The sequence below is a fragment of the Lagopus muta genome, chromosome 2 (assembly GCF_023343835.1).
Source record: "Lagopus muta isolate bLagMut1 chromosome 2, bLagMut1 primary, whole genome shotgun sequence".
Taxonomy (NCBI): domain Eukaryota; kingdom Metazoa; phylum Chordata; class Aves; order Galliformes; family Phasianidae; genus Lagopus; species Lagopus muta.
Genome location: NC_064434.1, coordinates 39297957 through 39322891, shown reverse-complemented (window position 1 = coordinate 39322891; position 24935 = coordinate 39297957). Strand labels below are relative to the sequence as shown.

Genomic DNA, 24935 nt, shown 5'->3' with positions numbered 1-24935 from the left:
GTTCTGCTGCCTTTCTGCTGTGCCCTTCTACTCCTGGAGGCGTTCTGCTCCCTTCTGCTGCTGACCTTGTCAAGCATCAGGATAACAGAGCAAGATAAGCACTCTGTCTCAAGCATTTGGAAGAGGGCCTTGCTGTTTCGTGCTGTGACTGGGTACCAGTATGTTATGGCAGGTGTCCTTCATCTCAGCCACTCGCTAGCGCACGAGGCCCCGCTCCTCGGTGAGAAGCACAGCAGCGCGTCCCCTCTCACAGCGCCGTGAGGAGCCCCCCCACCCGCAGCCTTGGGTCAGGGCTCGGCCGGGCAGATTCGTCTCCGCGCTCAGGGCGGCGGGTGCCCCCCTCAGGCCGCTCTGCGCACCGCCACCAGCCCCGCGCAGCCGCGCCGCGAGGGCGGGAGGGGGCCGGCAGCCGGCGGAGCCGCCCGGCCGGGCAGGGCTGCGCGGGGCCGGGCCGGACGGAGAGGAGCGGGGGATGCGGGGCCCGGGCGCAGCATGCTGTGGGGAGTCGGGCTGGCGGCGCCTCGCTCCTGCGTGGCGGACTTGAGCCGCAACCGCAGCCTATCGCTGGGCTGGTGCGCGGGGCCCGAGGAGCCGCCGCCCGCGCTCTATGGGGGCGAGCTGGTCGCCTTCCCGCTGGCGGGTGCGGGGGCGGGCGGCACCATGGCGGCGCTGGGCTCCGACTCGTGGTGGAAGAAGACGCTGTACCTGACGGGCGGCGCGCTGCTGGCCGCCGCCGCCTACCTGCTCCACGAGCTGCTGGCCATCCGGTGAGCGGGATGCGGGATGGGGTGCCTCGGCGCCCCGTTCTGCCCCGCAGCCATTTTGCGTCGCCCGGCGCAGGGGCGCGGTGCGTCCCGGGGACCCGGCGTCCCGCCTCGGGGCCGGGCACCGCGGGGAAGCGACGAGCGGGGGCGTCGGGCGGCGGCGCCGTGCCCTCTGCGGAGATGGCGGGCGGCGGCTGCCCTGGTGGGGGGGGAGCGGGAACGGGGGCCGAGGGCCGCGCGGAGGACGGGCGGCGGAGCAGCTTGGAGCGCGGCTGAGGGGCGGTGAGCCGGCTGGTGCCGGGATGGAACAAAGCCCGGCCAGAACACGGTGGAAATGGCCGGTGGCTGCTCCGGTGCGGCTGGAGCGGCGCTCACCTGGACGGGAAGGTGGCGAGGCCCGGTGTTGCGCCCTGCTTGGGCGCGGCGTGCGTGCGGTCCGCAGCCCTGCGGCGGGACGGGACCGCGGGGCCTGGGCCTCATCGCTGCTCCTCTTACGGGCGGCCGTGGCAGCTTCCCGCGGTACCCAGCGTGCGAGCAGTCGGGCTGCCGCAGCAACGACGGTGCGTTATAGCGGCCCTCGGTCTGACGAATAAAATATTGCGGTCATACGAGAAGGGAGGATGCGTGTTTGGCCTCCGCTGGGATTTTTCCTTTGTGTGTTTAAAACGCTGATTTATGATGCATCCTTTGTTTTGGTTTATTTATTTATTTATTTTTTTCCTTCTTAATTTGTTCCATTTTCTGGCAGGAAAGAGCAGGAGATTGATTCAAAAGATGCTATCATACTGCATCAGTTTTCAAGGCCCAACAATGGCGTTCCAAGTCTGTCACCTTTCTGTCTGAAAATGGAAACGTACCTAAGGATGGCTGACCTACCCTACCAGGTACATCCTTACTGTTCTCCTTTACGCCACAGCTCACTGTAGTTGCTTGAAATAGGCATCCCTCCAATCTTTCTCATGCAGAGAGATGTAAATATATATGTACAGCTGTCCGGGTAGGTGACAGCTCTTTTGTCTCTGGTGAAATTTGGTGTATAATCTTTAAAGGTACCACTTGAATGTGGTTGATCTAGAACAGCTCTAGGTTTAATTGGTAAAGCAAAGCAAATGTTGGAAGTTAACTTGTCTGGAAATGCTAGGAGAATAGCTTGCAGTTCATTGAATAATACTGTAAAACTGAAGGACAGTGTTACATGGTCTTTGAAGTTGTCCATGCTGAAGAGAACGAGGTGAAGTGGCTGCAGCTTCCTGTTTTCCAGAGGGTTTCACCCTGGTGCTCTCCTGGGAAGATGTGTCTCTCTTCTGCTTTGCCTGGTGTCACCCCATGTGGCCTCCCCTCCCATGTGGGAAAACAGGGTTGCTCAGCAGGCCTGTTCAGCTGTGAGGCTTTGAGTTGGGTGCGTGCTGTCTGTTGGTGTCACCAAGCAGGTTGTGCAGAAAACAAAATCTTTGATACATTGGATGGGTCTTTCTGCTGTTTGTATAAAGCATGGAAGTCACTGCAGATGTCGTATTTGTTGTTACTGTTGTACTGAGAATCTTAGGTGGAAGAAGACTCTCTTCCCCCATGTTATTTAAGTCTGGGCTCTTACTTCGCCTCAAACGCTCTGAGCTGTGGCTGAGTCGCATGCTCACCTTGGTTGGGTTCAAGTCACTTTTTTCTGCTGCACATCCAGGTATTATGAAGAATGTTTTGATTGCATCTGGTCTTTTGCAGAGAAAAAAAAATGTTTGAGAACTTGATTTTGTATTTGTGATTGATATTCATCCACATTTGTATGTGATTAAGCTCCTTTATTTTGGATGTGAAAGAAAGTCTATTTAGTACATTGGGCTTAAGCATTTAAAAGCATACATTTTAATGTTTACTATATTAAGATTTAATGGAACTTGAACAAGGTACTTCAGAGCATTTAGCAGGGGACTGGACTGGATGGCCTCTGGAAGTCCCTTCTGACCTCTGCCTTCTATGGTTCTGTGAGAACAGGCTGAGGGATGCAGCCAGAGTCATACTGTGGGTCATCACCTTCCTGGGCAAGGGCTGCTTAGAAGGGGGAGAGTAAAGCTGAGCTGTGTTTTCAAAATGTTTGATGCTTTTCTTCAGAAAGCTCGTGCTAAAGGAGCCCATGGTGGGTGTTTATGGAAGCCTTTTGGTTGTTCCTTTATTTCATTATGACTATTAAGATTTGGCTATTTCCATAATCTAACGAGTGTTTGCGCAGCAGCACTGTGTTGTTTTCATACCAGGTCTGTGGAGATGGCAGTCTCTATGAGAAGAAACATGAGGAAAAGTAAAGCATAAGCTACAGTAATTGAAAATGTAGAGCCTAATTTCTTCTGAAGAGTACTATAAAATTACCCCAGAAGAGCCCTGTGCTGTGTGGTTTATAATTTCCTCTATAAATGAGGTTCTCAGGAGCTTTGTAGCCTGCAGTTCAGGTTAAAGTACTATGAGGCATGAGGGTGTTTTTTTTTAAGGACAATACCATAGCTTTCCTGCTTTGCAGCTGGACCAGTTTTCAAGTGGAAAATTGGTAAATATTTGATGGCAATTAGTAGCAGCTGTAAGAATACTGAGGTTTCAAGCCTGAAAATATCCACTTGAGAACAGCAGATACAGGAACTGTAGAACTGAAATTTTCCCAAGATAAAGGTTTTTTTAGGTCATTGAAAGACATTTCCTGATTTGTTTGATAAACCATATACAATGAAACATGAAAATCCTGCAGCAGTTTTTCGGTTGTTTTTTTTGGGTTTACCCAAATCGACTCTTCTAAAAGAACTTCACCCATCATTTGCATTTTTAAAAACTGTGATATTAATGCAGCGTTAACACAACATTTTACACGATGTATTTATGTGCGTGTATGTGGATGAATAATAAGAATCTGCTTTGGTTGGGCTGCAGATGACACAGACTGCAGTAATTGTGTGTAGTAAGCTCATCTTCAGCTGCTTCTGCAGAACATCAGTATTTGTGCGCAGGAAGGTAAATCGTACTGAAGGTGCCATGGACTTCATGCTCTCTATTTGGTTTCAGGTGTTGGGCAGTTTTGGTGTTTCTCCTGTTGATCAGAGCAGTCACCTGCACGTGCAGGCAGTGTGGATTCTTCTGCTTTGTTCATCTAGGCTTGGATGCAGTAGATCAGAGGTTACATAATCTAGTATTCCTGCTGTAAGATTCTTGCTTGGGCAGAAGTCCCAGAGAAGGCTGAGACCAGAAGGTTTTGTTTTCTCAGCAGTGTTACCCATTCCTTCTGTTTTGATCTGAAAGGGTTGAGCTTCTGGGAGTGGCCACACATGGGCAGTGGTTGCACACTTGTGTTTTAAGCAATAACCAGGAGGATGTGCATTCAGGCTAAGCTGGAGCCACTGGTGTATGGTGACCTGCTCTATCTTCAGTGAAAAAATATGTTATTACTGCTGTACAAGTGTTACATGGAGGAGATGTGCCCATGTTCAGCAGCTGGCTAGTGCTGTGCTGGACAGCAGAGCTGTGTCCTCATAGATCCAATTGGAAGTGTGTCTGATGATACAGGAGATTTCTAAGTTACAAAATTGCTGAAGGGCACATAAAAAGAAATTTCTCTCCTGCCTGGTGAGGGAATAATATGTCTTTGAACTGTGGGCTCTTGGTTGTGTTTTACCCTCAGAGACAGTACAGCTATCTGATACAGGCAGTGAATTTGGATGTCCTGTCCCTGGAGGCATTCAAGGCCAGGTTGGATGGGGCCCTGGACAGCCTGATCTATTGGGTAGCAGCCCTACCCATGGCAGGGGACTTGGAACTCACTGATTTTTAGGATCACTTCCAGCTAAGCCGTTCTATGATTCTGTGAATAAGCATTTATAACGTACTTCTAACACAAAAAGTGCTGCTCTGTGTGAGAGCCAAATTAAGGCATGGTTCCTGTGATTAAAAACTTGTTTAGAATGATGGACCCAATCTTCTGAGAGATCTGAGTGTCCCCATCCCCTTAAATAACCCAGGTCCTTAAATAATATTAAATTACATGGCATCTAATATAAAAATATGCAACGCATTGCAGGACCTGGAAATAATCATTTGGGGTTTTTCGTATTGCACAGAGCTGTTGCTCCAATTGAATAGCTGCAGTTATCCTGCAGTGTTAATTAAGAATGTTGCTTTTAAAAACATGGAAAGTTATATAAAAAAGCTTTATTCTTATTGAAATGGAATCTGAAGGGCCTTTTTTTTTTTTTTTTTTTTTTTTTTTGTCTGTATGTTTGTTTGTTTACTTGCTTTTTTTTTTCTTAGAACTATTTTGATGGAAAACTTTCCCCTCAAGGAAAAATGCCCTGGATTGAATACAATCACAAAAAAGTTTCTGGCACTGAGTTCATTATCGACTTTTTGGAAGAGAAACTTGGAGTGAATTTAAATAAAAATCTTGGTCCACGAGAAAGAGCTGTTTCCAGAGCAGTGACAAAGATGGTGGAGGAGCATTTCTATTGGTAAGCTTGCATGAAAAGCCTGGCTGTGTTCTGCTGTCAGACCTGTACTGTTTGTCTAGGAGTGAATACTTATTCTGTCTTGGATACCCAACTATTAATTTCACAGCTTTTTTCACTGTGGAAAATTGCTGCTTCTTTCTGCTTGTGCTGGAATGAGTCAGGAGTAACTCCCTCGAGAGCTGCAGTGATGTGTGGGCAAGGTAAGGAGTTGGCGTTGCAGAAAGGAACAGCAGTGGGCTGTCTGTCTGTCCTTTTCCTACGACCTCCATGCAGAAGCAGCCTTGCTAATGAGGAGCAAAATCCAACGTGGCTGAAAAGATTGGAGGTGTCAGAGGGGAAACAAACAAAATCCAGCATATGGAGTGAGTCTGAAATATTATGGATATCCTTACACTTACTGGTTTTAATTATCTGTATGTGTGATTGCAGTATGGATTACTGCCTTGTTACTCCTGTTAGTAAGTATTGTTGGCATTAGTGCCAGTTGATAAGGTGCTGTACTAGTTGTGGTACCCCAAGAAGATCAAAAATGGATGTGATGGAAAACCTAAATATGGCTTTGCTGATACTTCATGCATTTTACTGATACCTTTGAATACAGTGTCTGTGATTTTTATTTTTTATTCTCCCTGTTCCCCCACCCCAACTTTTCAATCCTTTTTTTCCAAGTGTCCTTTCATGATCCATAGAAGTAGCAGGTGAACATGGCATTTTGGGTATGGCATTGGATACCTTGGCAGGCATAAGGGTTTTTCCCAACAGTTTGCTTTCTTGCACGCATTTGAAATTGAAGTTGTTGTTGTACTGAGCCTTGCATTCAGACATAACTTTTTTTTTTCCTCTAGAAAAACTGTGTGATACAACTAGAATGCATTTACCTTTCTTCCTTTCATCTTCTTATTGAAGATCAGCAGCAGCATGTGCAGGCATAGTATTTTGAATCATTTGTAACATTTCCTGGGAACAGCTGTAGCATTCAGTAGTTTAAATGATATGATTTAAGAATGTAATCCTTAGCTTCCCAGAAGTATGACTTTCACTAGTGAGACCTATCTGCAGTGTCTTCTCAGAAATCTGACTGCAGCTCTCAAACTGCAGTAGTCTGCAAGTGTGATTTCTTCATTTTGTTGTTCCTTTTTTTCTCCCATACTTGTAGCTGCCAGAGGGAAGATGTGGCCTTTAGATCCCTTAATGCTCCATCTCCTTACCTAAGTGTATTGATTGTTTCATGGTCCACAGGCTTAACTGCTTTTAATGTAACATTACCGATGACAAACTTGCACAGCTCTTGTGTTTCTGAATTATAAATTGCTCTTTCCTTGGTGAAGCCATTGGCTGTCCATCCATGTTCCCACTGAGCTCATTCAGCCCTGCTGGGCACAAAATAGGAGAGCATGGGACACAGGTACTACAGATTCAGGTGTTGAGCTGGGGCACTGAAGTAGATGGACAAAGCAATAAGTAGGAAAAAAAATAGGCATGTGCCTCATTGTGTATCCCTCTTTCCTTTTCTCTTTAGTCGTGCAGGTGAGTTTCCCAGGGGCAAATATTTTTTTACTGCAGAATAGAAAGACCCAGCTTTAAGTTTTGTTGTATGTCCTTGCTGTGAGGGTGTATGAGAGGGATGCTGTGCTGTTGAGAGCACACTGTGCTGGTTCTCTGTACCAGGCCTGAGCCAGAGCTATGAGGCTTCACGCTGCTGTAACTCCTGAATAACAGCTCTGACCATCCTGTAGTTAACCAGGATAAAGTCAGGCAATAGCTGTGCAGAGCTTCACACTGGTGCTGAGCCTTCCCATTTCCCACCAGGAGCAGAGGGTCTGTTTGTGATGTCCTCAAGTCCCCTGGGGGGGAACTTGTCACAGTCATGGCCTTTCTGCAGAAAATTTATAAAATCAAGCCTATCCAGTGATATAAAATGTGATTAATACAGCCTCATTGCCAGCAGCGTGCAAAGTAATTTCATCATAAATAAGTAATGCTGTATTACATCAATTGAATGTACAAGCAAAGAACATCCTGTGGATTAGCTCTGTGGATGGAGCTAATCTGGGTGGGTGCTCAGCATCCTCCTGAAATGTTTAGCCTCTGCTGAACTGATTGCTTATCTTTGGCTGCAGTTCTGATTGCTTAATACCCCTTAAAGGTGGAAACTGCTGCTCTGGCTGGAGCTGAAAGCAATGTAGGACTGTTGTGAACCCCTGCCCTAGGCTGCGGTGTCCGGCAGAAAGCCAGTGAGTGATTGAACATGCCTATTTTAGAGCTGGGATTAGAGCTTGTCTCCGAGATGCATAAGACTGGTGCTGGAGCTTCTGTCCCTGGAGGAAGCTATAATTGTCAGGCTTTTGCTATGTTTAAATCAGCAAAAGAAAAAAAAACGTTTTAGCCTAGGTGGGGGTGAGGTTGAGTCAGTAGGAAAGAAATGGGAGAGCAGGCTGGTTCTGTGCTTCAGGGACTGGGCCTGAGGTCCTGGCTGTGTGCAGGCCTGTGTCATCTCCCCACTGCTTGTCCTGGGTCACCTCCATTGTCTGCAGTGACTGCTAGGGGCTCTTGAAAACCATTTAAAGGCATTACATTGGTTTCCCTTATTGTCAAACATAAGTGATTTGTCAATATATACGCACAAATACATTCATTTCTTACTTTGTCTTTAAGAAGACAGTGTAAACATCACTAATGTATTGCATGTTTGAAGGACAGGAGGAGCATGGTGTGATAATGCAAATGACTGACAGATATTTAAACTTGCCATGTATTAAACAATACATGTTTAACATCAAGCCAATTATAAAAGTGACATCTCTCCTGCTATTGAGAATGATGATGCTTGAATACCACTGGTGGCTTAAAAGCCATTCTCTGAGAAGTTGCACAGCAGGTAAGGTAAGATTTGTGGAAGGAATTTATTAGAATCCTTTTCTGTATCAAGAAATTCCACTCTGCACAAGATTTAGATGAGCAAAATAGCTTCCAGTTTGCATCCTTTTAAGTACCCCCCTCCCCCTCCTTTTTTTTTTTTTGCCTCTTGAATTACTAGAGGGATAATCAAGCAAGCTGTTCCTGATGAGTCACTTTCTCTATCTCTTCTGATTTATGTATTGAGGCCAGAGCTGCTGTTACATGTATACTTCAGATTTGCTTCACCCCTGTAGCATTTCTTTAATGCATTATGGTTTTATTTATACTCTTAAGAATTCACATATATTCTGGCACAAATGGAGGTGCTAATATTTCCCAAAATGACATAAAATAATAATGTCATCACATACGTTCTGAACTACAGTTAGTTTTTATAGTTAGTATTTATAATTATGCTGAATTAGGTTATATAGACAACATGATTTCTGGCTTTTCTTAATTTTTTGTTATTTTTATAATACTCTGCTAATGTAGTCTAAGCAGAGGAATGATGGTTGGAATTAAGTGCAGAGGAGCATGTTTTAGTGAAAAGCACAGATTAAATTAATCCTTGACTATAATTATTTTAACAAAGTGCTTGTAAAGCTAGTTTTAAAAAGATGTTTAGCTGTCCCTCTAAACAGGACTCTACCTTTTTTTTTGTTTTTGTATGCTTAGAAGCCTAACATTTTTGGCATAAACTGAGTGGTTTTCTGTTTAGCTGTCTTTGTTGCTCACGTAAATTTGAGATTTGGGACATGCAACAACTTCACTTAGAGTGACAGGCACACATCCAAGATTGCGCTTTATGGTGTAGCCGAGGCAGGGTTACCTAAATCTGGTCCTGTTTGTTAATTCTTACCTGGCCTCAGTCTCTTCCAGACTTTCTCCCCCAGAGCAAGTAAATGAACGTTATGGAAATGTAGTTTTGTTTCACAGCACAGGCTAATTAGTTTTGTGGGAACCCTTATTTATGCTGTCTCATGGAATTAAAGTTGTCCCAGGCATGGTTGATGGCTTGGTGCGATGCCAGCTCACTGGTGGAGTCAGAGTGAATAACAGTCATAGCAGGTCTGGAGGGTCTGCTGGTCGTGTGTGACTGGGATGGTTTTTCAAAAATGCTCCAGCAGTCTCCTTTCTGCTTCCTCGCTTTGTCTTGCCTTGTTTTTCTCGCTGCCCCTCTATGGTGACTCCCGTTATGCTAAAGCAATTACAGCAGTGCTGCAGAACGGCCAGAAGCTGATGAGATCCATGCTGGGGGATGAGGGTCTTCGTAGTGACATGCACAGCTGTGCCATTAAAGAGCAGGTTCTTGCCATTTACTCGAGTAAATAGTATGAATAATAGCTGGCTCACACAGATAATAGTTGTAATTATTTCCTATGGTTCGCATCCAGACCAGATTCCTTCTTCAAAGCTGTATTTGTCCAAGGGACTTTGTCCTCAAAAGTTGGTGGTTTTGGTATTTCAGTACCCTCTGCTTGCTGGCTTTGTGTTCTGCTTTCCTGTTGGTGCTCCTTTCTAAATCCAGTCCTGTTTCAAACTCTGCAGAAACTGGCCCAAAAACTTTAGTTGGTTCATCCAGTTTGAGTGTTGTTTGAACTAGATTGTACAACATCTCCATTGAAAACATCAGTGAGATGCTGCTGTCACAATAATACAGTACAGGATGTCTTTTGGAGAAACTTGGTGAGAACAAAAAAAGTCCAAAACAATGCAGGTGCATTTCTGTTCTTTATTGTTCGTGTAGTTGCATTGAAACCTGCACGGGCCTCACTGTTGTTGAATATAATGAAGCCAATCTGAGCAGAAGACATTGTCCTGCAGGGGACAGTTTTGAAGGGAATTAAAATGCCTTTTAAGATTAAACTTAAGTCAAGTTACGAATTAAAAAAACTAATTTCCAGCCATAGTGGAAATGGAAGCATTTAATTATGAAACACCATTCAATATTTTACATACATGCATTTGTGACTTTTGCTATTACAACTTCCTGAAGGGAGGCTGTGATGAAAAAGGGTCTGGCCTCTTCTCCCAGGCAAATAGTAGGACCCGAGGAAACGGCCAGAAGTTGTACCAGAGGAGGTTTAGGTTGAACATCAGGAGAAACTTTTTCTCTCAGGGGGTGGTCAGGCACTGGAATGGCTGCCCAGGGAGGTGGTGGAGTCACCATCCCTGGCAGTGTTCAAGAGGCACCTGGATGAGGAGCTACGAGAGATGGTTTAGTGCTTGTGGTACTAATAGGAATGGGAGGGTGGTTGGACTAGATGATCTCGCAGGTCGTTTCCAACCTTGCGATTCTATGATTCTATGATTCCAGCTTTTCTGTCAAGCTTCATGAGTCTATAGAATCACCAAGGTTGGAAAAGACCTACAGGATCATCCAGTCTGACTGCCCTCCTATCACCAGTAGTTCTCACTAAACCATGTCCCTCAGCGCAACGTCTAAACATATTCTGGACACCTCCAGGGTCAGTGACTCCACTGCTTCCTTGTGCAGCCCAGCACCTGGCCCCTCTTTTGGAAAAGTGGTATTTCCTAACATCCAGACTGAATTTCCCCTGGCGGAAGCTCAAGTCCTCATGAACATTTTTTTCATACAGTTCACAGTGTGTAAGCCTACTTCTACATTTGTCAGTTTGGAAATATGTAATGGAACATGGCTATACATTCCAATGTTTCTTAGACCCTTGCCTTCTTGCATTTGTCACGTCTACTTAAAGATGTCTTCAGCTCTTCTTCCAGTATTCCTTGAGCCAGTGACAGAAGCTGTATGGTCTCTCCTTTCTTCAGAATACCTTATGTCAGAAGGTGCTACATATCAGAAAAGTTAATGTTGCAACAGCAACAAATGACCTTTGCATACAGTATTAGTAAAGAATGAAAAATATTATGTAGCTGGTAAGACAAATTTTGATGAAAAGATCTTTTGAAATAATACTGAAATAATGAAGTTGAAATCCAGCCTGAAATACAGTGGAAGCTTTCAGAAAGATATCTTGTGTAAGATCAACATCTTCATTAAGGGAAAGAAAACTCAGATGAGAGCTAATCTGATAGGTACCACCTCTGCAGCTTTGTTTTTTTTTTTTTTTTATTGTAAAGATTATGTCATGGTTAATCTATGAAGGGAGCGGAGATCTTTTTGAAGAATCACTGCTGCAATATTTATGTTGATGCAAAGTACTGCTGGAACTTAGCCAAGCAGTAATAGAGTGCAAGGAGAACAGGCTGGTGGGAAAGGCTGCTCTCTCCATTTTCCTCTGTTTTCCCTAGCTCTGTGCTCTCTGGGCATTGCACTGTTATAACGTGGTGTTTGCATCCTTGTAGGACTCTAGCTTATTGCCAATGGGTGGAAAACCTTCACGAGACGCAAAAGATGATTTCAGTTTACGGCCCCCTCAGTGATTTGCTGAAGTGGATTCTGTGCCATCTGACCAAAGGGATCGTGAAGCGGGAGATGTACGGTCACGGAATTGGCCGCTTCTCTGAGGAGGAGATGTACACACTGATGGAGAAGGACATGAGGACTCTAGCAAGTCTCCTGGGTAATGTACCACAAACCACACACCTTCTCCTTGTGCCTTGGTGTGAAATGGCTGTATGTCAGCCTGGTCACAGCCACAAATAATCTCACTGCTGTCACGTGGCGTTCACGCTGCTGCTGTTCCCCGGTGCCACCTTCGCTCTTGGGGGGATGGGTTTCTTTCCTCACTTTTTGTTACCAGACTGCCTTGCTAGGAGGGTAGATGGGTTGCTTCTCTGGGCACTGATTTGTATCTAGAGGAGCAGAATGTGGCCTTTTGAAAGTCCTTAACAAATGCTACTTTCAGCTGGATGTTGCTGCATTTGGTTGGTGTTAGAAGCTTCATTTAAAGCTGGTAGGAGATGGGTCTGTGTTATCAAAATGGATGGTTTTAGGCTTGCTGGCTGTTGTGGGTGGACAGTGCAGAGATTGTCTTAAGGTTGACATCCCTCAGCCAGAACCGTGCAAGCCTCATTTCTGTAGTTTAGCTCAGGCTGAAGTCTGAACTAAAACTGTCTGCACTATGCTTTTCACTTCCAGTCTGCTGAGAGCTAACTGTACTATGCTTTTGTGTAAAAATATGTATTTTGAGGAATTCATCTGCATATTATCCCCTACTTTGAGCTTGTCCCTTCCTTGGTCCAGAATCCAAGAGGTGGTGCTGATGTGGTTTGTTGTTCCCTGTTACGATCCTTTCAGTGATGGTTGGGAAGAGGGGTCCTCCCTGCCCTGTCCTGGCTTCTGCACTCATCCTGTGCTCAGGAAAGAGGACAGAACGTACTTGAACTGTGGGATGGACAGGAGGAGAAAAGGTACCCAAGTAGAGGGCAAAAACTGAGTGCTTACTAAGCAGTAGAGGGATGTGAGATGTTTTTGTTCTTTCAGGGTGTTTGGGAAAGAAAAAAAATTGCGAAGGACCTAGAGGGAGCTGTGCAAGTTTTCTGAAATGCAGGGAGCTGCTGGGTTGGCAGCAAAGTGAAAAAAGAGTCATGGACAGTAGGTGAGGGGGAGATTTGTTGGCACTTCTTTCTCTGTTGGCTCTTTCTCATGATTTTGTTATTTAAGATTGTTTAAGGTTGTTTAAGAAAAATCGTAGATTTTCTTTTGAAGAAGCACTATTTTTGGAGGCTAAGAGGTCAGAAGATTTCAGAAGGTGAAGATACAGCAACTTTCATTAGTTATTGGGTGGCAGGTGTTCATCACCATCAAAATCTGTTCACAGTTTGTCCAGTTTCGTATTGGAGGATGCATGCTCTCAACCTTCAGGCAGGTGTTCCTTCTAGTCCTTCCTGCCCGCCCTGAGCTGCCTATGCTATCTCCTGTGAAGATAAATGCTGTGATCAAACCATCTATTTCACTTGTTTTTGCTTGGAGAAATGGCTGGAAATCCTCAGACCTCTCTTTAAGATTCATTTTTCATTGGTTGGAAATAATTCTTCTGTTCTCTGGATAGACCTCCTCCCTGCTCCTGCACCTCCTTATGTATTTTCACAGTATGTGTTGCTTGTGGTGGCAAAAAATGTGAAGAGCAGTCACAGAGCTGGCAAACTGGGCCACATCTGCTTTTTTTACTGTGTGGTGCACATTACCAGCAGGGGTATTATTGATGAGAAGGTTGTGCCTCATGTGTTTTAAAAAGCCTTGATGGGCACCTGCTGTGTTATGGTTATTTTACTACGTTACTAGCTGAATATTGTACATTTCATTCTTATCTTCCTTTCTGAAATGAATGTTGTATTAGTCACTGTGTTACTACGTTTGCCACCCTGATTATTGGTGTGTTTCCCTGCTCTTTGGTAATTGCCCTGACTTGCCATTAACACCAGCTTGTCAAGGCTTTCTCCAGCTGTTTGTGGCTGGGTCTACGTACCCTTGGCCTTGGGTCATATTCTGAGCTGGGAACAGGAGGTGAGTGACAGACACTGTATGGGGCAACCTGGTCTAGAGGGAGGCATCCCTGCTTATAGCAGAGGGTTGGAACTAGAAAGGTCCCTTCTACATCAAACCATTCTGTGATTCTATGACTTGCAGCCTGACTGGAGGCTCTCCTCATTCGCAGAGTTGATTTGCAACCTGCTGTTGCTCTAGTGCAGTTGCTTTCCAGAGTAACATTGTTATGGATTGAGAGTCAGACCCAGCTGAGCAGTCCTAAATTTATAGTGTTGTCAGGTGAAATGGGATTTTACACAGCGTATTACTGTGGTTTGGGGACCTGTTTTTGAGCTGTGTTTGAGATCAATGACTGCAGAACAACACATAAATACAGAAAGTACCCAACATTTACCCAGTACATAGTCATCAGAGAATAGATTGGTGCAGTTCTGAAAGAGCTGGGGAGAGTTAACTCCATTTCTGTATCACATTTGACATGCTGTGGGAAGTTATTATTCGTTATTTCTCTGTATTGCATTGCTACATCGTGGTGCAGATGGATAACAGCCTTCATTGTGTTGTATTTTAGAATTTGCTGCATTTTACTGCTGGACAGTTTTTCTAAACTCATTTAATAACCCTAACATTTAATAACCTGCTGAATTACAGGCAGCTTCTGGCATAACGGGAAAAATGTCCTGGGGAGATGGGGTAACTGGATTTGGAGAATTCAATTACATACAGCACTTCACAGGGTTTATAGCACTTTGGGCAGAGGCAGGGACAATGCAGCCATCTAAGCTGACCTCTGAAATGCCACATGATTCACTTGCTCTGTTTTCTTTCTTTGCTCCAAGTCTAATGCCTGTGCTGGGGAAGCAGGTAATACTGGATGTTTTCTTGTGAATGATATCTTTAAAGATTATATTCTTCTCTGTCTTTATCTTGTAGAGGGGAGGAGGACATGTCCCCATTAAAATACCTTGCTGTTTTGTTTACAGGTGACAAAAAGTACATTATGGGACCAAACCTTTCCACTGTTGATGCCACAGTTTTTGGTCATCTGGCACAGGCCATGTGGACACTACCAGGGACTAGACCAGAGAGACTAATCAAAGGTAATCAAAGGTTTAAAGTGATCTATGACAAAAAACAAAAAACAAAAAAACAAACAAACAAAAAAAACAAAAACAAACTTTTGGTGGCATTTGCTGTGTTTAAGTGTGGAACATTTTGTAGGATTTTCATAGGATTGCAGGAGTACTTCAGCTATCTCATTAGCTGTTCTCATGTTTGATACAGCATTTCTATTCTGTGATTATTTTTTTTTGTGAAGTTCTTGTTTGTTTTCACTTTAATGTTTTGAATGGTAGTTGTTTCCATTCCTGTTTGATCTTTTCCCTGTTTGACATAGCAAAGGCTGAGTGCTTATAAGGGATGAATGCTGAGTAAAGTATTAGAAGCTGTGAGCCAAATTCTGCTGAGTAGAACTGCAAATACTGTTGTCCCACAGAAATTTAAGCTTTTGCTGTTATTAAGGAGACTGGACAAGGAGAAGAATCCAGTCTGGCTTTGGAGTAAAATGAATTAGAAACCAATGTACCATATCTCCTTCCTCCCATCTCCAAATTTTGTTATTCCTCGTGGAAAGGTATTGGCACATGAAAGCCTGGTGGAAGGTCTTGGCATCACTTTGTAGAATAAACATAGTGTGAAAAATGGAAAGAATGAGGAGGAAGCGGGTGTGAAATAGCTGTAAAAGCAATGAATCTGATCCATAGAAAGTACAGGAGCAGTATGGATGATGCTCTGTACCTATCAGCTGCTCATGCTGTGGTATGCTGTGAGTGCAGGTTTCATGTACACGTTCATTTTCCACTTAATATGCTGTTATTTCTTTGTTGTTTGAAGTTTTTTAGTAGTTTCTTCTCTCTAAGGACACGTGTATGTAGCTACACATGGCCTAACACACCCGTGCGGGCTACAAATGCTAAAGGTAAATCAGAAAGAAAAACAAACCCATAAATTTATCTTGCAGGCAATGCTGCCATCTGGTGGTGCGGATACAAAACACCCAAATTCACAGTATTTTAACAAGTGAGTGAGCTGTGCACGTAGAGTTGAGTTCAGTCCTGTCTTTATAAACTACAGCAAATAAGCAAGAGTTTTGCTAGAACAACTTGCAGTATTAATATGTTGTCTTGCTTTATTTCTGTTGAGGTTGAATTTGGGATGGTTATTTCACTACATGCATATATGTTCCTTTCAGCGTAGCCTTTCTCATTGTACGTAGGTTAATAGTATCTGTATTAAGTTATGTGAGAATTATAAACAGCCACCGGGAGGGTTGACTGGATCTTGCTGTTTTGAGACAAGGCTCTGATGCCTCTTTGGAAGGAACCTGCATAAATTGTTTCCAAACAATGCCAAATCAGCTGATAGGTTGAAGTTTTATTGACTGAATGTACTTACTGGAATGTGTTGTGCTGTGTTTCAGGTGAACTCATTAATCTTGCTATGTATTGTGAAAGAATAAGGAGGAAATTCTGGCCAGAATGGCACCATGATGACGATAACACTCTGTATGAATCTGAGGAAAGCAGTGACACAAGCAAGACTCACTCCCCCTTGCAGGACTTCAGTTTTTATTCAAGGACAGAAACATTTGATGAGGAAGGGAACAGTATTTCTCATACTCCTGACACAGATTACACTGGACACTCCCTTTTTGATTCAGATGTGGACATGGATGACTACAGAGATCACGAACAATGCAAATGATGCGTACAAGCATCTCTTGTTTTGCTGACAAGCTGTTTCTTGGGATCAGTTGGATTTATTTTCTGCTCTAGGTTGGGAGAAGGTTGGTACCACCTCCAGGAGACCATTGCGCTTGACTTGGCTGTCACTTGCTACCTGGACTATCTCAACCTTATTTCATTTTGTGTAATTGTTCAGGTGGAACCAAGGTAAACAGTTACTTAAAACACACTGTGGGCAGACTAGAGGTCCAGATGACAACAGAAACTTTCAATCTACATTCTTGCTTCCATTGAAAAACAGTTGAGTGGGAGAAACCTCCAGGAGGGGGAGCATTTGGAAGCTGGTTTCTGTTGATAGCTTTGCAGGAATGGGCCAAGGACAAAAGTGGAAGAGGTGTTACTGTCACACCTTTCTCATGTGGAAGAAAATTATTGATGCTGATTTGGTGCAGTTTCAGGAAAGTTTTCATAGCTTTCTGCAGTCTGGGTGATCACAGAATGTCTGCAGTAATGAACTGCCCCTGGTTCTTTCAGAGACAGACAAGGAAGGCAGTAGGAAAATGTGTTCCTACAAAAAGAAACATTTTAGCATTTCTTGTTCTTTGCAGAAGGTTGAAATCACCTTCTAGAATATTTTTATTCAAATGAAGAATGTCAGTTTTAATGTATAATCACCCACATGCTAATCTGGAAAGTGTGTTGGCCGAAGCCTGGCTTCAGGCCTTTAAATTTCTTCTGTGTTTTTGAATTATTAGATGTTTGTATTTCCTGCCACCAGCTGCTACTGATGTAGAGAAATGGGATTCATTACTGAAAGCCTGGAGCATCTCGGCAGTGGGTGCTTTTTGTTCTTTATGCAAAGACACATCAGACCTTTAAAGTTTGCAAAGGAACTTGAAGTGTTTTTAGGTGTGAGGTGCTCTGTAAATATAAGATGTTATCCTGCAATCATATGCTTTAGAGCTGGCTGGGATGGTGGGCATTTGCTGGCTTATAATGCACAGTTCCTAAAGGCAGTGTGTGGAAGCAAGCTGTGAGACTACAACAGTGGCATCACCACGTATTCTGTGAGGATTTGCAAGAGTTGAAATAGTGACTGGGGTTGATCATAAGGCTTCTTTGATGGCATACTTGTGAATCTGGAGAACCAAAGCAAGAATAGCTGCACAGGTGCTGATGTGCTCTGGTGTCGGTGTGAAGATAAGAATGGATCCACAGGGTTGGCCCACCTGTTTGAAGTTAAGCATCTACACCTGTGTTGCTTGGTAGTGAGTGGTTGATTTTAATGAGAGAAAGCATATGGAAATTACAGATGATCCTGGTCTTTGTAGAAGTGTATAAAATCAAGTTTTGTCTGTATAAGTTGGTGGTAGCCTGTTGAAATTAGTTTAATCAGGACTTTTTCATTGAGTTACATTTCCATGAATCACAACCTCTCAGCAGAAATTTTGTCGTATCTTGATTCTGAGAATCAGGCAGGACACAACTACTTTATGATGTTAGTTGCTGATGGTCCTAGTAGTCTGGAGCTTGAACTAACTCCAGCTTTCAAACGTGTCCCTTTTCTGCACTATAGAGTGTCTTTGACACTCTGCTTGTTGCAGAGAACACCCAGCTAGCTGTGGCTCTGCAAGCAGAGGGGACAAAGATGCAGTGAATTCCTATGTCTCTTCCATGTCTGAGAGCTACTGCGGTGAGAGCAGGCAGTTTGGTCTGAGGTGAGCACTAACTTGTATCTGTTTCCTAAATTCCCAACACATTTGCTTGAAGCTGTGCTCCAGCCTCTATAATCATGGGCAAATCTCTATTGTCATGTTTGCAAAAAGAAAATGAACCAAAACTGAGGAGGGGGAAGGTATGATCCAGTTACCTGGGACCCTTCTTAGGAAACTAAGCACAGGAACAGGTCACAAGGACATGAGTCTTGAAAGCACAAGGGGCGGTGGTCTGACATGCCCGTGAAACTTTGCAGGTAAGTCAGGGCACATGCAAATATTTAGGTACTGATATTCTGGATAAAAAGCATCTACATCAAGAAGCTCCTCTTAAAAAATACTCATGATTTGGGAATTCTGGTAGAGACGTTCTCATTTGTTTATCCATCTTTTCAGCATTAGGAGAGTGTGTTTTCAGGTATGGAGCCCCTGCTGGCACCACATGAATCCCAGCAGTGAGTCATGGTTATTAAAAGATCAGCCTGAGTTCATTGGACAAAGTCATATTAATAATTTTCCTGGGCTGACGGTCTGTTGGTGACAGCGATGCTTGGGGCATCCCAAAAGGCAAACTGGTCAGAAGCCAGTGATGTAATTTTGTCCTCTCATATGTAAGCAGCTGCGTTTGGATATCACATGGCAATATGTGGCAGTGGGCACAGAAATTGGCATCACTGCCGTGGTACAAAGCTGGTGTCATGTTGTGGTCTTCTAACATCTGAAAGTTTTCTTGGTGAGCGCCCGGTGCTTTATTGTACATTGTAGGGCATGTGTATGCATTTATATATATACACACATATATATGCTATTACAAATACGTGTGTGCATATATAAAAGTAGGTGAGTCAATATATGTATGTTTTGGTGCCAAAAGAAGCAGTATGGTGGAAATAATCTGAGGATTCATCCTCAGCAGAGCCTTGACTTCGCTTTGGTAAGCGTGGTGATGGGCTTTGTTGCAGAAAAGTGAAACACAGTGGATCTGAAGGGGCTGTGGAGGGGGAAGGAACTTTTTGTTGTCAGCTGATATTTTTTTCAGTGAGGTAATCATTTGGTTGAATGTATTTTGTAGTGTGTCACATGCCTTCATGTCTTAGGAACTACTCAGGTTATTTTAGAGAAGTTACTCAATAAGTAGCTTTCTCCTTATGACAGCTATTCTAGGTACTGTGTTTCTGTGTTTGGCTGTGTTTCAAACTAGAGGTGAAATTAGAAAACAGCATTTATTTAGGAATTAGTGTGTGTATAGTATTTTGTCAAGGTCTGGTAGTATATCCTTGAGTTAATTTATCCTTTCCAGAAACAAATATTGACTGTTAGACCTGTGTTAAGGATTTAATCCAAGCCTTTCTCTTTTGGAAGCTGGCCTTGGCAAAATATTTATGGGGGAAAAATGTTTAGAGAAAGAAATTGCTTTGTTAAGATCCATGAGAAAGTGTTGTCTTGGTTTGTGGGGTAATAGTGGACAAGAGTTGTCTTTAACAAAAATGAAAGTTTTCAACATTTTGCTAACAGGGCCATGTTTTCTTAGTCCTGCAAAGGTTTTCTCCCCTTGCTCATTTCTGTTTTTTTCATCTCCACGATTGAGGGGCTGTGCAAACCCTACAAACTGTCTGCAAGCATCTTAGAATCACGTGGTTGGAAGGGACCCACAGGGATCACCAAGTCCAACTGCTGGCTCCACGCAGCACCACCCAGAATTCAAACCCCGTGGCTGAGAGCATTTTCCAAATGCTTCCTGAACTCCGGCAGCCTGGGGCCGTACCCACTGCCCTGGGCAGCCTATTCCATGCCCACTGCTCTGTGGTGAGGAACCTTTCCCTAATGCCCACCCCGACCCTCCCCCGATGCAGCTCCATGGCTCTTTATTTCCCTTGGGCTCTTCATTTTATTTCCTCTGCTTTTTTTCTCCCCTGATCAAAACCGCAGTGGAAATCTGCTGCAAGCACCCCACAGGCCCTGACAGTGGTGCTGCAAGGGGCGGGAAATCGTGTGGCACCACAGTGCCTGGAACCACCCAGGAGCGCCAACTGCCTGCTGTGTGAGGTATGAGGGCCTTTTGAAGCTGAAGGGTGGAAGTGACCACGATGTTGTGCCTGAGATGATGCAGACCCTGCAAGGTTTCTTAGCGACTGGGGTCATCTTGTAGGGCAGCATTAGAAAGGGTTCAAGAGCCTGTGTCATGAGAGCCAAGTGCATGGGAGGTGCTGGAGAGCAGAGCTGGTGGTGGTCCCAGCCATGACTGTGGGCTGACCTGGGGAAGCAGCAGGGTGGGCGTGGGAGCAGGCAGTGTGTGTGAGGGCCATCGTTCATGAGTAGGGAGAGGCTCTTTGTCTTCACTATGGGACAGTGTGGTTGCACCGTTGTCTTATTTTGAACACTGCCAAATACTGAGTATTCTATTTATTAGTGCTGCTGTGAGGGAATGATAATTGGTCTCATCTCTCTCCTTTAGCAAATGGGAATTAAAAAAATACTCTGTATTCCCACTGTAGTTAAATTTAAAGCAGCCTGGTTTGTGGGTTTTTAATTAAAAAAATTCTTCTTGAACTGTGAATTGCAGTGCTAGATTGCGTAACACTGTCACGTCAGGATGGATTTGTGTGTCAGTGTCAGCATTGCTGGCTCTGTCAGCAGAGCTCACTGTTACCAAGTGGGAAAATAGATGCTGGGCTCTATAGGTCCTACAGAAATTGTACAAATGTGGTGCTTGATTTAAGAACCAAACCAAACCTGATGTTTCAGATCTGGAGGACTGTTCCCATCCAATTACAACACTGCAAGTCACACGTTTTGATCTTTAAAACCTTGGCAACGTCCCTCCAGATCTGTATTCTCTTTGAAAAAATGTTGCCTGAAATATTTCTGCAGCAATAGTTCAGGCACAAATTTCCTTTTGTCAGTGATGTCTGCTCAAGTAATCATGACAGCTTCATACTGTTTTCATTGAAAGGGTTGTATCTGTCAGATACTGAGCTGTACAAAATACTGCCTTCTGGAAAAGTGTGTTATGTGCAGATTTATGCAGGGCAGCTCACCAAGCAAAATTTCTATGGCAGGGGATGAATTCGAGTGGGTCTTGTCCTTAGATGTTTGAAGAATTTGAATCTGTTTCCTGGCAAGTAGCTGCTTAGTCTAACCCCTCCATCACCAAATACTGCAAAATTATAAATCAGGCCTATAATCAATCAAAATAAAGCAAATTATGGTCTTTAAATGCAGAGTTATGTTGAACAGCCCTGTAGCTGGTATATGGAAATGGATATATGTAGTGTAGGGGTGAGTCATGCCCATATCTGTCAGTGGCTGTGATCTGGAGGAACATCCAAGCTGCACTGTCTGATCTGTGGACAAGGAGGATTAGAGGTACCTTTGAATGACCACAGTGATTCTCAGCAGCATATCAGTGCTGCTGTATCTGTGTGTGCTGCGCCGTGCTTCAGCTGCTTGTTACCACTGAGGACGTAGTGGAGGGGCTTTCTTAACACTGTGCTCAGGTGGGGCTGCTGCTGTGCTGTTGTCCCGTACCCATGCTGTGTTCTGTGTCCTTGTGGTAAAGGCAAGAATCTCTTTTGATCTGGCTCCTTTACTTGGCACTGCAGTGGCTGTGGCTTCCTTCTGATGGTGCCCAGGGGGGTGTGTGGGCCATCGTGACCCACTGGTGTCCTGTCAAGGGGAGAGCTTCTCCATCACCCCATACTGTGTGGGCCTCCTGACGGTGAAATGGGTGCGTGGAGTTTCAGGCTAGTGACCTCAATCTTTACAGCTTCACCTTAAGTGAGAAAAGCATTGCAGCATGGATCAGCTCTGTCTCAGCAATTTTGGGCAGTGCTCTCTGATGGCCATTGTGAAGAGCTTTTCTTGCACGCCTTCCCTTACGCGCTAACATGAAGAACTTCTCAGCAGAGATTTTCACAGGTCCCTGAGGTGTTTGGAAAGAAATGGGATGTCTGTGTGCAGTGTGGGAATCCTAATCAACGAAAATGTTCAGTGAGTCACTGTGGTGCTGAGCTGTGAGTACTGTATCCTGTTTGCCCAGCTGGCAGATTTTGAGGCCAGAGATAGTTATGGACGTTGAGTATGACTCATACGTAAAAAGGACCCTAGAATTTCATCTTAAAGATTTCCACGTCCAGCTCAACAAACTTAAGCAGAAATAGAGCATCTGCTTCCAAAAGACATTCAGCTTCTGCAGAACAGCAAGACCCTGCCCCTTTGAAGTTACTGGCAGAAGTGCCATTGGCTTCAGAAAGGCCAGAGGTTTCCAACTGGGCTTCCAAGTGACCCAGAATTTATCACTTCTTTCAGTCCTTTGCTGAGTCACTTGGAAGCCCTCATGTAGAAATTTACCTTACCAGGGCTGTTCACTAGAGGAAGGCAAACAAGATGTGACACTGGTTGGTTGTTTTTTAAACTCTTAAAAAAAAAAAAAAAAAAAAAATCTTTTTAAGCTTCATCTGTTGTGATGATGTTGTCACTGGGCACAGCGTATACTCTTTCCTTGCTTTTTAATTTGTTCTTAAGAGTGGTATTCTCTTGATTGTACAGGCTTTTATTTTTCAGAATACTTGAAGAATGCGGGCCCCAAAGTTTTAATGTTCAGGGTGCAAAATCAGCCAAGAACAAAGCATATATGGGTGTGTATGGGGGAGGGATGTTTTCAGCTCTGTACAGTGTACAAGGTTTTCCTAACAAAGTGGAGTAACACATTGCTAAATGAAGACTTTAGTGCTGTAGCTGCATTGTGTTGTTTGTTGATGAATTCACAAGACATGCATTATTTTAGCACTGTTATTACTACTAGTTTACAAAGCCATATTTAAAATTGTACACTTAATTGTAACATAACTTTAAATTGTGTACTGTGTTGATTCCTGTATGTATATATGAAAATCTGTATATTTTGTCTTTATGCCATATGTCATTGGTGTATAAATTACAAGTAATGGATCTAAAATACCTTTCTGGTTCATGTCCTTTTTATGAATGTCTCTGCTTTCTGCAGGCCTGTGCACTGACCGTGACAAAGTGTGAAAGTGTGTGAAGCTGTAATGACCAGTGAGTTAAACCCACATCTCCTCAGGCAAATACCTTAGCCACCATCATGATGTGGGTCAGTTACTGTCACTGTTCCTCTCTCCCCTTGGCAATGCAGGAATATTTCCAGGTCAAGCTCAGGAGAAAGGACTGCACTTAGCCTTGGGTGTGAGGAGGAGTCTCTGCTTCTTTCTCTTTACTCTGGGCTAATGCTACCAGTGTGAATATAAATAATTCTAAGAATGTCAGTGTGTGTATTTTAAGATCATTGCCCAAAGCACTGTGATGGCTAGTTTCATTATACAATAATATTTTGGAAAAAAATTAGTATTTTAAAGTCCTTAGCCAAACTGAGCTTGTGGCCCTGAGCACGGTGTGGGGATGGAGTGGCGGTGATGAAGGTGCCAGACTGTGTTTACAGGTGCACTCACACCATCAAATTCATGTCAAGTCCTGCCTCATGACTGCCTCGTGACTGATGACATCAATGCTGCAGGTATATGCATGTATGTTCAGGTTGGATTTTATGGGCCTTTTACCCAACTTTCAGTTTTGTTACTGGGGGAGAGGACAGGTAAGTGAACTTCACTGACCTGAACGTTTTAAAAATAACAAGTCAGGCCAAACCCTACTGTTCTGAGTATTTTAGCTCCTTCTGTTGCATTATAGTTTTATGGTTTCTGAAGTGGGTCTTCAGAGACTTCTCCACAAAGACTAGAAATGGCAGTGCATTTGAGAAACAATAAGGTAAAAACAAACAAACAAACAAACATATTTACTTAGCTTGAAATAGAGGATTTGAATCATCAATATTGCAAGCTCAGAAGAGCTGGTAATACAGACTGCCCTTCCCAGATAAGCTCTCGGTTCTGTGTTGTTGAAAAACTCTGTCTCTGTTTGTGTTGGAATCCCAAAGCTTTAAATTATGGTGTACAAGAAATATTTTGGATGTTCATTCCCTGGCTATTGTTCTTTTGAGTAGTTGAGTAGGAAAAAGTCTGTGGTAAAGCAGTTTTGTGAGTTCTTGTGCACTGACCATTTAACAGCCAATGACCCACTGCAATTGCCAGATGAAGATGTTCACTTAAAACTTAATAAAAGAGATTTAGGCTCATGTGTTTTACCTCTGCTAGTTCTGGGCTATGACTGCATATGCAGCTGCTTTCTGCAACTGCACTCATTAAATTATAGTAAGTGGTGGTAAGCCTGGTCCTGCCTTCAGAGGGCACTTCTGAATGGGTGAACACCCTTGAGTTTGTGATGTGAGGAGGTCAAGGTTAATGAGCTTGGGGTGCCCCAGGATGAAAATGCTCCTCTGCCTAGGGCAACTCCATACTGAAGTTGCTCAAGCAGTTGTTCTGTCACCAGCCAGATCCTGAGTGGGAATATTCCTCCTTTTTCAATGAAGCTGTTAATTAAACCCAGCTGATCAGAAGTCTCTGTGCTGTCTTCATCCAGATGTCGCCATGAGGTTTGGTTCACTTGCCCAAGGTGTTGGTATCCCATACATCCTGAGATGTCCAGGTTGGGCACTGCCCAACTGGCATTGCCCAGAGCTGGAGTATTTGTGCAGGGCACAAGGGCAGGCTGCAACCAGGAATGGCAGCAGGAGGCTGGATAGTCTGTTTTAGGGCATCACAAACAGCTGAATGCCTGTGTTGAGGTGACTGGATCCCACCCTGAATGATCACTTCTAAAGAAAATAGCGAGTGTTGGTAGTGTCATCAGTAAAATTCAATATTTATGTCATGATAAGACTCAGATTATCTGACTGACATATGTCCACGTAGAAGTTTACGAGCTCTGGGAAAGGCTTTGGTTGTGTACAGTGTGGTTCGCAATCCAAGAAAAAAGTGATACACCGAGTGTGAAAAGAGAGCAGT

The 24935-nt window shown here is 43.9% G+C and overlaps 1 protein-coding gene across 4 annotated transcripts; it reads left to right on the top strand.

The window, feature by feature from the left end:
- The first annotated feature begins 413 nt into the window (after nucleotides 1-413).
- Nucleotides 414-22983, top strand: FAXC (failed axon connections homolog, metaxin like GST domain containing). 4 transcript variants are annotated; one of them, XR_007375393.1, is made up of 7 exons: nucleotides 414-767; nucleotides 1513-1648; nucleotides 5046-5242; nucleotides 11471-11688; nucleotides 14540-14656; nucleotides 16036-19821; nucleotides 19945-22983. XR_007375393.1 is itself a non-coding variant. In XM_048937172.1 (7 exons), exons 1-6 carry the CDS (start codon nucleotides 493-495, stop codon nucleotides 15630-15632), a joined length of 999 nt encoding a protein of 332 aa, XP_048793129.1. In that variant the 5' UTR covers nucleotides 414-492; the 3' UTR covers nucleotides 15633-15635; nucleotides 16036-16150. The 4 variants fall into 4 exon arrangements, 3 of the variants coding, with proteins under 3 accessions (XP_048793129.1, XP_048793128.1, XP_048793131.1); XM_048937172.1 differs by lacking the exon at nucleotides 19945-22983 and adding an exon at nucleotides 15577-15635 and having other exon boundaries at nucleotides 16036-16150; XM_048937171.1 differs by having other exon boundaries at nucleotides 16036-22983.
- The last annotated feature ends 1952 nt before the right edge of the window (nucleotides 22984-24935 follow it).

Excerpts from the sequence above, each read along its gene's own strand:
- FAXC (XM_048937171.1), top strand. The coding sequence starts at position 493 with ATGCTGTGGGGAGTCGGGCTGGCGGCGCCTCGCTCCTGCGTGGCGGAC. Across the intron at positions 1,649-5,045 it reads TGGCTGACCTACCCTACCAG|AACTATTTTGATGGAAAACT; the intron begins GTACATCCTTAC and ends TTTTTTTCTTAG. Across the intron at positions 14,657-16,035 it reads ACCAGAGAGACTAATCAAAG|GTGAACTCATTAATCTTGCT; the intron begins GTAATCAAAGGT and ends GCTGTGTTTCAG.